This window comes from Benincasa hispida, chromosome 6 (genome assembly GCF_027475165.1).
Source record: "Benincasa hispida cultivar pf3 chromosome 6, pf3_genome.v1.1, whole genome shotgun sequence".
NCBI classification, from domain to species: domain Eukaryota; kingdom Viridiplantae; phylum Streptophyta; class Magnoliopsida; order Cucurbitales; family Cucurbitaceae; genus Benincasa; species Benincasa hispida.
Genome location: NC_143483.1, coordinates 6,071,261 through 6,086,644, shown reverse-complemented (window position 1 = coordinate 6,086,644; position 15,384 = coordinate 6,071,261). Strand labels below are relative to the sequence as shown.

At 36.1% G+C, this 15,384-nt stretch overlaps 1 protein-coding gene across 3 annotated transcripts; it reads left to right on the top strand.

Annotated features, from left to right (window-relative positions):
* Positions 1 to 236: 236 nt before the first annotated feature.
* On the top strand, positions 237 to 15,136 carry LOC120079652 (zinc ion binding/nucleic acid binding/hydrolase). 3 transcript variants are annotated; one of them, XM_039033923.2, is made up of 15 exons: positions 237 to 499; positions 595 to 766; positions 1,511 to 2,001; positions 3,824 to 3,928; positions 5,825 to 6,086; positions 6,170 to 6,232; positions 6,758 to 6,832; positions 6,941 to 7,050; positions 10,731 to 10,801; positions 10,907 to 10,997; positions 11,109 to 11,249; positions 11,327 to 11,535; positions 12,623 to 12,896; positions 13,106 to 13,339; positions 14,098 to 15,136. In XM_039033923.2, the coding sequence occupies exons 1-15, from the start codon at positions 407 to 409 to the stop codon at positions 14,542 to 14,544; spliced, it is 2,838 nt and encodes a 945-aa protein (XP_038889851.1). In that variant the 5' UTR covers positions 237 to 406; the 3' UTR covers positions 14,545 to 15,136. The 3 variants fall into 3 exon arrangements, with proteins under 3 accessions (XP_038889851.1, XP_038889850.1, XP_038889849.1); XM_039033922.2 differs by having other exon boundaries at positions 6,935 to 7,050; positions 10,907 to 10,994; XM_039033921.2 differs by having other exon boundaries at positions 6,935 to 7,050.
* Positions 15,137 to 15,384: the final 248 nt, after the last annotated feature.

The following is a 15,384-nucleotide window of genomic DNA, read 5'->3' as shown; positions in this document are numbered from 1 at the left end:
CCTGTATCTATACTAAATCAAACCACCAAAAGGTACTTTAAAAAAACAAAGAGCCAACCAATAAATCTCCAATAATACCAATGGATCTAAATAATATATATATTTATGTTTAAATTTTTACTATATTTACAAATAATAAATTAACCCGTTGCAATTTCCCTAATTTCAATATCTGAAGGTTTAACCCAAAAATAATAATAATAATAATAATATTAAAAAAAATCAATATCTGAAATGTGGGGAATGCAGAATCAAGAGCGCCAGGTGGTCATCGCAAGTTGGCGCGAATTTGACGCCATTTCCCGCTCCCTTTCAATATACTGAGCGTAATATGAATCCGATCATCGTAGCAGGAGGACGAAGAAGGTAACGCAGTGGAGATGCAGCCCTAATCCGATTCTCAATTATGTTAAGAGGAAGAGAGAGCTTGGTCCGATTGGTAGGCAAACGTAGACGCTTCCTTCCTAATCGTCTTGCCATTCTCTCCTCTCCCCTCGAGGTGCCCATTTATCGCCCCCTTTTTCTTCTTTTGATGATTCAGTTCAATTCTTTCTTTGCTCTTGTCTTATTCACCTCGTTGTTTCAATTTTATAGAGCACTTTAAATCTATGCTCTGATGAACATTGCAAGCCCCTTGCCGTTGAGAAAAATCGGGACGCTCATGAACATGGGGACATTGAAAGTAGTGCCTCCGGGAAATATGTTACTTGCCCTGTTTGCGGAAGCAGAGTAAATGGGGAAGACTCTATTATCAACTCCCATCTGGGTATTCTTCCTATCTTAAGATTATATATGCATAGATGCTTTGCTGGTAAAATTTACCTCCCTATGATTTATGAAAGTTTTTCTCTGACCTGTACTTAATTGTGGTCTCTAGAAAGAAACTGGAAGCATAACTCATAAGATGGCTTTGCTTCCCTGAGGAATTTCAATGTGCATCTATACATCTAATGAAGTGTAGATTTTTATTAGGTTCTATTCTTCGGTGGGGTACGTCTGCCTGTGCCATTAAATACTATATGGTGCAGCAAGTCGTCAAACCTTTCAAGTTTCTGAGAATTAGTTAGCTGAAAGAAACTAATATTCGCCATAATGATCAGATAAGAGTTTCAGATATCAATTTCTTATACAGGAGGCAGTTATCAATATTTGCTTGACCTCCTTCTGTTGCAATCATATAAAATTCAATCTTAAGCATCTCGTAGGTGCTGCAAATGAAGTTTGTCATTCTTTTTTATGATGATAATTTACTTTTTTAAACCTTATACTTAAATGGGATGGATATATGAAGTGAAAGGAGTGTTAGTGCACATTACCAATTGTGAACCGTAGGCATTATTGTGACTTGAAACCTCATACTTGTACCAACTGTTTACGGAACCTTCATTACATTCTTAAAGTGCCGTGGAAGCTAAAGACAACTAAAAAAATAATGAACTGTTATTACTGCTATAGTTGTTTAATACTTCTCCTTTGATTTTCATAATGACTGGAAGACTGTGGTTTCCAGATGCATGCTTATCTAGGGGAAGGAAGCGGAAGTTGACTCAAAGCACTCTTCTTCAACTAAACTTCTGTTCCCGGTCAAAAGTTCAACATCAATCTCATGTTCTGAAATCAGAGAAGAATGAGTCTTCTGTGGGTCCCGGTGATAGTCTAATGCACCGTAATGTCCATAAATTGCCTAAAGATGCATCTCATATTGAAAATGATGAAATTATATGTGAACCATTAGTAGAATGTTCAATACGGCCACAAAAGGACTGTTTATTGGATACCCTAAATAATTGTGAAAGAACTAACGATGCTTCAGAAATTTGTTCTCCTAAGAATAAAAGAATCACATCTGGGATGGTTACTGCCAAGGATGATTTATCTGGGATGATTCTTCAAACTTTTATTGTCGGTCGTAAGTTTAGTGATGAAAAGGAGCTAAATCTCGGGGAAAGCATCTCTCTTGAAAGAGATCCTACCAATGTAAATGATCCCAATGCCATCAAGGTATGATTCTTCTGCCATTTTCCCTCTTACATTATTGCGGGAAATGCATAACCCCTAATTTACTTGCTTAGTAGAAAATTTGTGGAGACTGGCTAATACGGAAGTGTTTATGTTTCTAATGTATTAACTGCTGTAAATGCATCCTAAAATAACCCAAAGTGTTGAGATACTATAAAACACTTGAGCAGGGAATCAATGAACTACTGAACCTTGAAAACTTCTAGCAGGCAATTTTTGAAATCAAACTCCTGACTGGTGGAAGTTTACCGAGTTTCTATGTTCCCCCACATTTGTATATAGATATCATCCATTCTAACGCTTAGCATGTTAAAACTGTTGTTATAGTAAACTTTTGGTGTTATATTAGCTAATCTTTCACTGTTTGAACACAAGGTATGCAACTGTAGCCTCAAATTTAGATTATGACATTATCGTGAACAAGCCATGGGTATGAGAACGTGCAAGATGACACATGAGGGCCGACAGTTAGCTGAGTTCAGAGTTGTGACCAAGAAAGTATTTATCCCATAAGGCAAATGACTCTTCTTTACCTTTGATGCACTAAATTGTTTGAAAATGTAATATAGGGTGGATCACATTAACTCTTCATTGGGTTTGGGGCCTGAGTTTCTTGTAGTATGTGACGTGCCATGATGTGAACAAGGGACAAGTTGTTTTCTGAATAGCAGTTATAACTATTTGGCAGCATTTAGAAGTGTATCACTGTTGCAGTTTCTTTTACCTACTTGATGGTCTGTGTAGGGTGTAGCCTTTGGGTGAGTATGAACTGTTAGTCCATGTAAACAGTAGTATTGCTATCAAAACATCTCAAAGAACCTTTGTTTCTAATTTGAGTTGTTTCATTGCAGACTTATCATATCATAGCTATTAGGTCCATCACTATGCTAGTTCAACTCTCTTTTTTCCCATCCTCATTAAAGATTTCTTGTTTGCAAAGATTAGGAGCTTGGGACATTTGTTGCTTGATGACTCAAGCCCTGTCAATAACCCTTTGAGAAAGAGCAAGAATACGGTCTTTTAAATCCTCTTAGGCTGGAAAATGTCAAAATCCACCTCAAATTTTGGTATAAGTGTATTTCTTCTCTTGATAGAGAGATTGTTCACAGGAGTCTTCTAAATTCACCCTTGGCTGATCTCTGGCTCCATGTACTTTTCTGGCCACACTATGAGCTGACATTCAGTGTCTCAAATAGCATTCAAATCTGAGCAGGTTTCTTGTACTTGAAATCCGGCTCTGTCCATGAAAACTTCACAGGTTAGGCTGACTACAAGAAGGTCTCTTCATTCAACTTATGAGTCAATCTTTGATGGAGGATTCTCATTGCTATGGATGGACCAGCTGCAATGTAGCATATCTGCTTCCTACAATTCTAATTGCTTTGATACTTTGCTGAAAATACGGCCTCTATATTACTTTTTTGGTTAAGAGAAAAAATGCAGGAGATTGACTACTTGAGTATAGACTTATTCATAATAATTAAAGCAAACCAACTGACTGCTAACAGGTGTAGGAGAATTGTTGAACCTGTTTAACAAATTAACACTTCTAATGAAACCTTAAAACTAGTGTAAAATACGCTTAGATGAGTAAAGAAACAATAGTTATGCAACTTCTACTGTCAAGGGGAAGTCATCTGTAAACCTGTATTTTGTGAATGAATCTGAAACTGGAAGAGAAGCTTTAAGCACCGGGAAACAAAGAAAACTTTTACTCCTAACAGCTATGAGAACTCTGACTTTTAACAACATGCCTTCTCGATTTTCTTTCTTCGTTAAAATAACTGCTGTCCTTTTGATATAGGTTATCTCTGCAGATTCTGAATGTTGTAAGATGCTCGGATTTCTCCCACGTGAATTAGCCCAGTTTTTATCTCCCCTAATTGAGAAGTATTGCCTAAACTTCAAGGTACTTCTTTGGCCTACTTGACAGTTAACTGTTCTCATGCATAAAAAATTTGTGATAAGTTTTGAAATTAGTTTCCACTACAATACTCTAATATGCAGAGGACAAAATATTCAAATAAGGGATAGGAAAAAAAGATAATAAAGTAATACAACGAGTATTTCTTTTTCGAAATATAAGTATGAATTTTTATATTATTACACGGACGAGTTAACAATTTGGGTTGGCTTTCGAGGAAGTTTCCTCATTAGTTGACCTGTTTTGTTACACTCTTTGTCGAAAGACGAAGGAAGACATGATCATATTCTTTAGAGATGTGAGTTTGCGAGATCTATCCGGAGTTACTTCTTTTAGATGCTTCATGCTAGCCCATCATAGGGATACTAGTGATATGGTAAAGGAGTTCCTCCTCCCTCTGCCTTTTCATAAAAAGGTCGGTTTTTATGGCTTACTAAGGTATGTGCTATCTTGTGGGTTCTTTAGCACGAGAGGAAAAATAGAGTGTTTTGAGGTTTGGAGAGGGAACCTTGGGATGTCTCTTTGGTCTTCAATTTCGAAGAGCTATTGTAATTATTCTATATGTATTATTTTATGTAATTATGCACTTGTATTATTTCATTCATTCTCAAAGTTGTTTCATCTTTCTTTTTAAGAGGGAAAAAAAAAGAGAAAAAGAAAAAGAAAACACTATTGGACTCTGAACTTTAATAGAAGAAACAATTTAGTCAATGAACTTTAGTTGGTAATAGTTCAATCTTTATATGTTCAGTTTCGTAACAATTTAGTCTCTGAATTTTAATAAGTGAAAAGTCCTATACTTTGAAATTTGTGACAACTGACAACGTACTGATCATTATTAAAAATCTCATCAAAATTAAGTGTCAATTTTTATTACGTATAGACTTAGTCTATATAATATATAAACAAATTTGATCCTCCATCAGTCTATCGATCTAGATGTGTAAGAAATTTCATTACATCTTATTAATATTTTTCAAGATAAAGACCAAATTGTTACAAGTTGTAAACTATAAGGATTAAATTGTGACTTATTAAAGTTTAGGGTTACTTATTTCTCTTAATGAAAGCACTAGCTATTGATAAAAAAAAAAGGTTAAAATCACCTTTTATCCCTGAACTTTCATGAGAGTAACAATTTAATCTTTGAACTTTATTTGGTAACAATTTAGTTCCTTTACTTTCAAATTTGTAGCAATTTAGTCCTTGATTTTTTTAAATTTTATTAGTATTATTATTTTGATAGGAAACTGTAACAATTTCATTTATAAGATGAAATTACAAAAAGATTTCCTATCAATTGTTACAAAATTTAAATATAGGGACTAAATTGTTACTTCTTAAAATTCAAGGACTAAATTGCTACAAATTTTACAGTACAAAGACTAAATTGTACAAACTGAAGTTCAGTAATTAAATTATTACTTCTATAAAATTTTGAGGACCAAAAGTGTTTTTCAACTTAAATAAAATAATTCATCCATAGCCGTAGCTCTAAATTCATGTATAAATGAGTGATATTGCTGGAGTATTCGTGCACATTTCTCTTTTTCCTATGTGGGTGTGGCCTTTGTTTTTTGTGACATTTTCCTATGATCTTATTTATCTGAATGAAAGCTTTGTTATGAACAAATCATTCTGCTTTTCCAAGAAGTAATTCCGAACTTTATCATTCCAATGACCAAAACAGTTAACTATACCTCTTTTGATATTCAAGCCAATTGGTTGGTTTTCTGAGACTCCTCTGGCTAGGGGAGTTGTCTTTTGGCTATCAAAATGCTGACAATTATATTCTTTTGAGTTGTCTATTTTAATTTATATCCTAAACTGCCTCCTGCAATAAGAGGGGAAAATGAGTTTTTAGACTTTGATTTCTTTCAGGGATTTGTGACAACTGCTCCTAGAAGTTCTGTTGATGTTGTACCCATTGAGGTCATGTGTGACAACAACAAATTATTTCATGAAAATAATTTTGATGTTGAGGAGTTCAAAAATTTATGGACAAGCATTCAGAAAGCAATTGATTCCACAAAAAATTTCACGCCTAATGCATTGAAATATCAGAAGAACTTTTCTCTTTTAGTACAAGAAGTTTTACAGGGTTATTCCCATTTATTGTCCGATGATGAAAAACAGTTTCTAGGTATCTTATCAAAGTTATTTATCATCAGTTATCCAGTTTCTTGCAAGCTTTTTTTTGTCTTTTATGGATTCCACTTTGGACAGATGTATTCAGTTCACTATCAGATGATAGTCAGAGGCTTTTTATCCGTCTTTATATGCGTAAAGGTTTGGTTTCCTTCTAGTTTTCTTTGTATTTAACCATCACTTACAATTTTTTTTTTTTTTTTTTTTTTTAATAATTTTATAAAGCAACCACTTTCATTGAGAAAAAAATAAAAGAAAAAAAAACAAAAGAGTACAAGAGCATACAAAAAACTAAGTCTTCAATAAAATTTAATAGAGTCAAGTTGACCTGTGATTTATGGAGGTGTGCAGATGTTTCAACCTGCACTGTTAATCTTTTAAGCCAATTAGTTTACTTAAAAAATTTAATAGAGTCAATTAGCTCCGTTTCACCAGCAACTTTCGGGAACTGCATTCTATAGTACTATCATGGCACAGATACAATATGAATCGGGATAACTGCTCTCATTTTCTTTTGGTTATTGACTGTTAATTCATAAAAAGAGATAGATAAGCTATTGTTTTCTTGTTTCTATTAGCATGGCTTTCTCTAAGTGCCTCCTATTACATCCTCTAAGCTCTCTTCATGCCCAAAATATTTATTTTCTTGTGTTGTTTTGTTTTTAGGACCATGGTTTCGGATGTCTTGTACTTCTTACAAAGAAGTATTGGATCCTAAACAGGCAGTCAAGGAGCTCTCAGGTAAATTATTTTCACCCATATGCACAATCATCCTTGTAAGTTTGGAAATTAAGTTTTGGGATTCCCCTCACCCCTCACCCCTCATCCCTCACTCACTCTCAGAAGCAGGTTATCTATGTTGCTTTGCTACAAATGAAGCTGATAACACTGACATGATCCAGATTTTGAATCTTCTCACTGTCTCTGAGCTACGTGAAGTTATGTGCATGCTTAAGAAGGTTTGCTATTATTATTAGTGTTCCTTTTTGTTAAAAGATAGAAAATAGAAAACACCAAGTTTACGTGAAAAACCCTAAAACAGGGAGAAAAAACTACGATAGTCTCTTTTTATTATTTTAACATAAAATGAAAGTTACAAGAGAAGCCATATTTATAGGCTCTAGCAAGCCCTAATACAAAAAAGGAAATAAACCTAGGGTAAAGTAAAATACTAAAATACCCTCGGGGCTGCAAATTATCAACAAAATTCCTTATTTCTAACACTCCCCCTCAAGTTGGGGCGTAGATGTCCATCAGACTCAACTTGCTAATACATGAGTCAAAACTTTGCCTGAGTAGCCCTTTGAGAATATCGGGAACTTGTTGATTAGAATATACGGAATATAGATACTGTCATTGTCTAGTTTCTCTTTTATAAAGTGTCTATCAATCTCCACATGTTTCATTCTATCATGTTGTATAGGGTTATTGGCTATGCTTATAGCCTCTTTATTATCACAATAGAGCTTCATAGGTAAAATAATGTCTTGGTGAAGATCAGATAGAACTTTCTTCAACCAGATTTCTTCACAGATTCCCAAACTCATAATTCTGTATTCAGCTTCAACACTGCTTCTAGCAACAACACTTTGCTTCTTATTTCTCCAAGTAACTAGGTTACCCCACACAAAAGTACAATATCCAGAGGTAGACTTTCTGTCAATGACTAATCCTGCCCAATCAGAGTCGATATAAGCCTCAATGCATTTTCTGTCAGTTTTCCTTAACATCAGACCTTTACCTGAAAAGCTTTTCAAATGTCTCAGAATCCGATTCATAGCTTCCATATGTTCTTCGTAGGGTGTCTGCATAAACTGATTAACAACACTGACAACATAGGAAATATCTTGTCCAGTATGAGATAAGTAAATCAGCTTTCCCACTAGACGCTGATACCTCTCTTTATCAACAGGAACTTCGTCAATAAAATCTCCCAATTTCGCATTGAATTCAATAGTGTCAGCAGGTCTATATCTAGTCATACCTATTTCTTTTAATAAGTTAAGAGTGTATTTCCTTTGTGAGATAGAGATCCCCTTCCTTGATCTTGCCACCTCCATTCCAAGGAAATACTTTAGATTCCCTTGATCTTTTATCTCAAACTCGTCAGCCATTTTCTTTTTTAGCTTGGTGATCCTAGCAGTATCATCTCCTAACAAGACAATATCATCTACATATACAATTAGAACAATAATTTTCCCAGATATCGACCTTTTTGTAAACAACATGTGATCAGAGTGTCCCTAAGTGAAACCTTGGGACTTAATAAAAGTAGTAAACCTGTCGAACCACACTCTCGGAGACTGTTTCAAACCATACAAAGACTTCTTGAGTTTACAAACTTGATGATCAAACCGAGCTTCAAAACCTGGGAGAGGGCTCATATAAACCCCTTCTTCTAATTCACCATTCAAAAATGCATTTTTTACATCAAGTTGATGGAGAGGCCAGTCTTTATTAACTGCAACAAAAAGGACCCGGACCGTGTTTAACTTTGCTATGAGGGAGAAAGTCTCAGAATAATCTATTCCATAAGTTTGAGTAAACCTTTTTGCTAAAAGGTTGACCTTGTACTTGTATAGAGTTCCATCTAATTTATACTTTAGAGTGAACGCGCACTTGCACCCAACTGTTTTATGCCCTTTAAGAAGAGCTACAAGGTCCCACGTATTATTCTTTTCAAGGGCTCTCATTTCTTCCATGACAGCAGTCTTCCATTCAGGAATTTCCATAGCCATATGTATGTTTTTCGATATTGTTGTTGTATCAAGGCTGGCAATGGACGCCTTGAACTCAAAAGAAAGATTATTGTAGGACAGAAAGCTATGCATGGGGTACTTGGTGTAGGACTTGGTGTCCTTTCTCAATGCAATGGACATGTCAAGAAAGATATCATAATCCCCTAGTTTGTCTAAATCCCCATCTGTAATGAGATTTTGATTACATTTTTCAGCCCGAGGAAGAGTCTCATCCTCTTGTGTTTCTGTCGAAGTCTCATCACTGTTTGCAACCCTGTTATTCTCTGGAACTAACAAATCAGTCTTGTCATTCTCAGCCAAATCAACAATATCATCCTCAACACACAAGTTAGTATTATTAGGGTCAGTAGTACCTTGAGCTTGTGTTAGTTCAGATTCATGGACCGGAGTCGTCGGAGTAGTAGGGGACACCATTTCCTTACTGAGATTCTTTCTGTAGTAAGTTATCCAAGGGACTTGTTTAGTGGGTAGAACGGTGTCATGGGCACTCAGGATGGGTTCAGGAAGGGGTTCAAGAAGGAGTTTAGAAAGGTCGGTAGGGACTGAAGATGAGTTTGAAGATATGGGCCAATTAGTCTCTTCCTTGGTACTCTCCCCTTGAAGATGACTAACGGGGAAGAAAGGTTAATCCTCAAGGAACGTTACATCCATGGAGATGAAGTATTTTCGGGAAGGATGGAAGCATTTATAACCTTGCTAGATAAACGTTACATCCATGAAGTATTTTCGGGATGAAGTATAACGTTACATCCATGCTTTGATACCATGTTAAAAGATAGAAAATAGAGAACACTAAGTTTACGTGGAAAACTTTAGAACAGGGAGAAAAAACCACGATAGAGAGTCTCTTTTTATTATTTTAACATAAAATGAAAGTTACAAGAGAAGCCATATTTATAGACTCTAGCGAGTCCTAATACAAAAAAGGAAATAAACAAAGGGTAAAGTAAAATACTAAAATACCTTCGAGGCTATAAACTATTAACAAAGCCCCTTATTTCTAACACTTTTCTCTATAACTTGTTAGTGGGTGCATCCTACATTTAGGGGGGCGTTTGGAGCAAGGGGTGGAGTTGTTAAGTCTGATAAGTTGTGTAGTCGTGGGCCCCACAAACTCTTTTGGCAAACAAAGAGTGGAGTTCAACAACTCCACTCCTCCAACTCTAACTCTTTGAGCTAGAGTTGAATGGAACCATAAGTTCAAAATGTTATTTGGCTGTGTACATAGGCCATTGGAACATGTCCACAAGGGGCAAGTAGAATCAAAGGTATAAGATCTTATGATTTCCTAAGAGCAGCAATGTTGCTGTTTTGTATATTCTCAATTGTTTTTTATCGTATGAATTTATGTTATTTTTTCATATTAGAAACTAAACTATCGTACGGCTTATGTTAAGGTGAGCTTTTCAAGTGATCCAAAATTCCACCACATTGAAGTGAGACTCTAGTAAATTAATAGAAATGAAGGTCTTGAGCATTTACAAGAGGAAACCTGAACTCCAAACCAACAAACTCAAACACTTTTATACTACACGTAGAAGAAGCCTGAACTCCAAACCAACAAACTCAAACGCTCTTATACTACTCCTAGAAGAAGCCTGAAATTTCACCCAAAGCCCAAAAACTTTGAGCCAACAACAGAGTTAACTCCAAGTTCCCCAGTAAACCAAGAAGATAATAAAAGGCAATTTATTTCCACAAGTTTCAAACCAAACCATTGAAGAGGTGATTGAACTAATAGAAAGAGGTTGGATCACTTCAGTCTGACACGGGTAACTGTACAATTCAGGCTTGCTCAGACCTAGTATCGATTCACTCACTAGACGTGTACTTTTGCATGTTTATCTGATGTTTCTTCCATACTCCTGTTGAGGTCTCAGAATTGCAATAGCAGCATGAGAAAGGATGATCTTGTTGCCTCTCTTTTGTCCCCTTATGAAGATGGATTATGGTATATATCCCTTTATTTTTATTTTATTTTAATTTTTTCGTCGAAGACATCAACTATGTTGTATAATTAGAAATCTGAAAATTTTCTTTCACATTGTTTCTGTAGTCCACTACTTCCAGATCTAATTCTGGGCATAGCTGGTCTCTGCACTAGGATATCATCTAAAGCTGAATTGCTTATCTGGCGTGCTGAGGTAGCTGGTATCTGCATTATGATTTCAATTTTTCATCTTTGTCATAACTTTCATCAGAAAATTTTAGCCTGGCCTATTTTTAAAAGCAGAATGTCAATTTTGTTGCTTGTGCAGAGGCTTTTCTTCCTCAATGGAGAGCAGGATTTGTCAGCCTTTCTGCTTGTTGATATGGGAATAGTCAAGTATCCAACTTACAGCTGCATAATTACAGATCAGATTTTCTTGGATCGAAACGATTTGCTTGCTTATGAAGAGGTTTAATTTTTTTTGTTATGCTGATTTTGTATCGACTCTTGTGATATTTTGCTTTATGTAATTCTTACATTCTATAGGCCATTGAAGTTGCACAACTAATTGATCAAGCTCTCGATGAGAAGGACAACAAAATGGTATTAAGATGTGTGTCAGTTGCTGACTCTCGTGTGCAGCCAAATACATGCACTACCTCTGAATCAGTTGCATTCTTTTCAAGCTTTTCAGCATCATGGATCTATTCAAAAGTAGTGTCTCTTGGAGTTTCCTTTCTTGAGCGTGAGAATAGGTCAATCTGCTTCTTAAAATTTCTGCTTCAGCCCCATTTTATATTTACTTACACAGACACGAATATGCACGCATGCATGCATATACACATATTCATGCTTTGGCCTACCATCTTGGCCTTTGTTTTACTTAACTTTGACACTGAACGTCTATTGACTACTAAAAAAAAATTAGCAGTAAGCGCTGGATGAAATATCACCATTCATGCTTGAATTGATTAGATGTCGTAAAGTCAGTAAGAAAGGATAATATGAATGCTAATGGAGTGTGATCGTTAACGCACCACAGAGGAGAAGAAAGGAAATAGAGAACACTCCCTACAGCCTTGCCTTGAGAACACACTGCTTTGCATTTTGACATGACCCGTTAATGTAAATAGAATGAGCAAATTTGCATTTCACAAGACTCTTATCTATCCTTCCTTTTTTTGCCAGAATTTGAGATCCCCTTACCCTTGGCATTCAACAAAATTTTGGGCTTTCGTGATTTCCATATAATCCGATCATATCTGACATTTTCTTCTTTATACTACTTGTTGTACTTATTTTAAATCAATATTTTTGTATGGTTTTTTATTCTTTTTTCCCCCTACTTGTATTGTATATTTATTTTATATTATCACTTATTACATTTATTAGTGGAAAGTAGAATTCTGCCCCTCTTCACCAACCCTGAGCACCATTATTTTGACAAGACCGTTATTGGCACTGCATTCTATTTTCTGCCTCCTTTAGCTATTTTTGCTATGCTACCCCAGCTTTTATCCCTGGATTTTTCTCGTTTGCTCCCAACTGATCAGTAGTACAAGCAAGCAATCAGAATTAGCTTAAGGCTATTCTGTTTAGTCAATTAAATGTGTGTTGTTATCTGGGAGTAAAGGTCAAGTTTGGTGTTCAGTAACCACCTTTTTAATTGCCAATGTAATAAATCATGCAGAGAAGGCTTTATTGAGTGATCGTTAAAAAAAATGGTCAAAGCAAAATTTTTTCTTACCTATAACACTCGAGGAAAATATGTTCAGTGGAAATAGTTACCAGTTTATGTTACTTCATCATTAGGACTAAAAAGGAACTTGTATTTCTGAGTAGGTACAATGATGCAGTGCTACTACTTAAGCGATTGCTAAATTGTTACACTCGTGATGGAAGAAGAGGATATTGGACCCTGAGGTTGTCAATTGATTTGGAGCATTTGGGCTATCCCAGTGAGAGCTTGTCAGTAGCTGAGCGTGGATTGTTGGATCCATGGGTTCGAGCTGGTTCACGGATGGGATTGCAAAGGCGCATCCTTCGGTTAGGAAAACCACCACGGCGGTGGAAAATCCCTAGTTTTGCTGATTCTATCAAGAGGAAAATCACAGAGGTATTGACATACATGGCTGCTGTTATTCTAAGGTTTAATATGTTTATTGGATGCTAATATCAAAGTTGTTGGTTCTGGTATATGTTAGTAACTGTAGCCTTGTATTGCAAACAAGTAGGTACACATCCAAGGGCAACCGTTGAATGTGTTGCCTTGTATCAAAGTTGAATGTTAGTGAGTAACTGTAGCCTTGTATTGCAAACAAGTAGGTACACATTCAAGGGCGACCGTTGAACTGTGAAACAGGTATGAAGAGCAGGTTTTATGGAGAAAGTGGGGAACAATGTTCAGTGGAGCAGCTTGCCCTCGAGTATTATAGTGCGGAAGGAGGTGGATGGCAAGGTGTCCATTCAGAAAGTGGCATTTGGTTAACCATTTTTGGGCTTCTCTTGTGGGATGCCATATTTTCCGATGTCCCAAATGTCTTTCGCACAAAATTTCAGGTATGTTTTAATTTAAAAAGATGGCATTAAGCACCATTCACTTATCTCAATTTAAGAAACATTTAATTGATCTACGAAATAATTCAAAGAGTACAAAATGGAGAAAAACCAAAAACAGATGTAGTCTAAACGAGGGAGGGCAAGTACAAGGAAAGCAAAGAAGATGTACAACCAGTAATGATGAATAAAAACCAACAATGTCTAATCTACACTCTCTTGGGAATACATAGTTTGCAATACACACCGTGGTGTGAGCTGGTCAGCTATATTTACATAGTGGGCCTTTCGTCTGTGCGCTCTCATGGAAGTCAATAAAGTTCGAGCTGGAGTTACTTGCACTTTCAATTGTCATTATATGTGCCATGCTGAAACTATGTAAAATAAATGTTACATATGGCGAAAGCAATGTATTCAACTTAATAAACATTTATTAAAGCCATCATGGGTTGGCCAACATACTAACCATCATGGGTTGGCCTAATGGTAAATAGGGATATGACCTCGATAAAGGGCTAAAAAGATCATGGGTTCAATCCATGGTGACCACCTATGTAGGATTTAATAACCAACGAGTTTTCATGTCATTTAGGGTCATGCAGGTTGCCACTAATTGACAATTATGGAAAATCTGCATTCATATGTTGGTACGAGGATGAGTATGTTACTGGGTCTGTTGTTTTAAATATAAGGTTTCGTAAGTTCTAATATTTGTCTTTTCAGTTAAGAGGATCTCTAACATAGAAACCTGTCATTTGCAGACTGCTCCCCTGGATTTTGGAACAGATAGCTTTTATTTATTGAGACAGAATAGTATAGAATCTCAACTTCAGAAAATTCAAGAAGGCATGGGTGAAGAGATCCTCATTACATCTTGGGAATCACACAAGGGAACGGCATGTAATGGAGTTCACTGGGATCGGCACTCGCTAGCTGAGCTGCGGGCAGCTGTGACATGCATCGGTGGCCCTTGTATGGCTTCACTGTGTCGGCATCTTGCACAAGATTATCAAAGTTGGTCGAGTGGAATGCCAGATTTGTTGTTGTGGCGCTTTAATAGTGAATACAGTGGTGAAGCTAAACTTGTTGAAGTAAAAGGTCCCAGAGACAGACTCTCTGAACAGCAACGGGCATGGCTATTACTTCTAATGGATTGTGGCTTCATAACAGAAGTCTGCAAAATCACCCCCATGCCAAAACTAGCTTAAAAGGTCGATCATCACCAGAATAGGCAAATCGAGCCTGTCTTCAAAGTTCAAACCAAGATTACCTAAGTAACAATGGTACCTTTGTTGGGAAATGATATAAGGATGACTGTCATAGCCCACTTAGATACAGGGGATGACTTCAATCTGCCAACTAGTAGGCGTGAATTCTGGGAAGAAGAAAATGAAGAAACGATCCTTGAATCCCAAGTAAATGCATTGAAAGATACATGTCTTATGAATAGAAGATGAAATGGTTCTCACTTAATGACATGAAGTGCTTTTTGGGGTTGGTGGCTGAAAAGGGAAAAGCTTATGAAAAGTTTATGAAGAGCTTTCAAGAGCTGTAACTGGAACAACTAATAAGTATCCTCGTGCCTTTTTCACCAATTCTTTGTGGTAATTACTAAATTAGTTCACTTTGTAGGAAAAACAATTCCCAAGTTGAATCTGTTTCGAGGATAATATAATGCACTACATTCCCGTTGAATTTTGCAGCAACTAATTTTATGATTATACAACAATAGGTCACACCTGAACTTTGTTTTTCACCCTGTACTCTTGGCAGAATAAAACTCATTCCGTTTCAACTTAACCCTTTTCCTTTTTCCTTTTCTTCTTTCTTTAACGTTTGGATGAGATGAGCTTCTTTTGCTTGAGAAATGCAAGCTGTTGTGATGCAGAGCGGTCGATGTCTTTTTTTTTGAAGGTTTTTTTTTTCGAGGTGAGAGGATTGGCAACTTAACTAGAGACTATTTTAAGAATGTCAAAATCGTTACGTTTTATTTTTTGTTATTCACACATTTTTTAGTAGTCTATTTTATTTATTGTAATTGTCTCTAT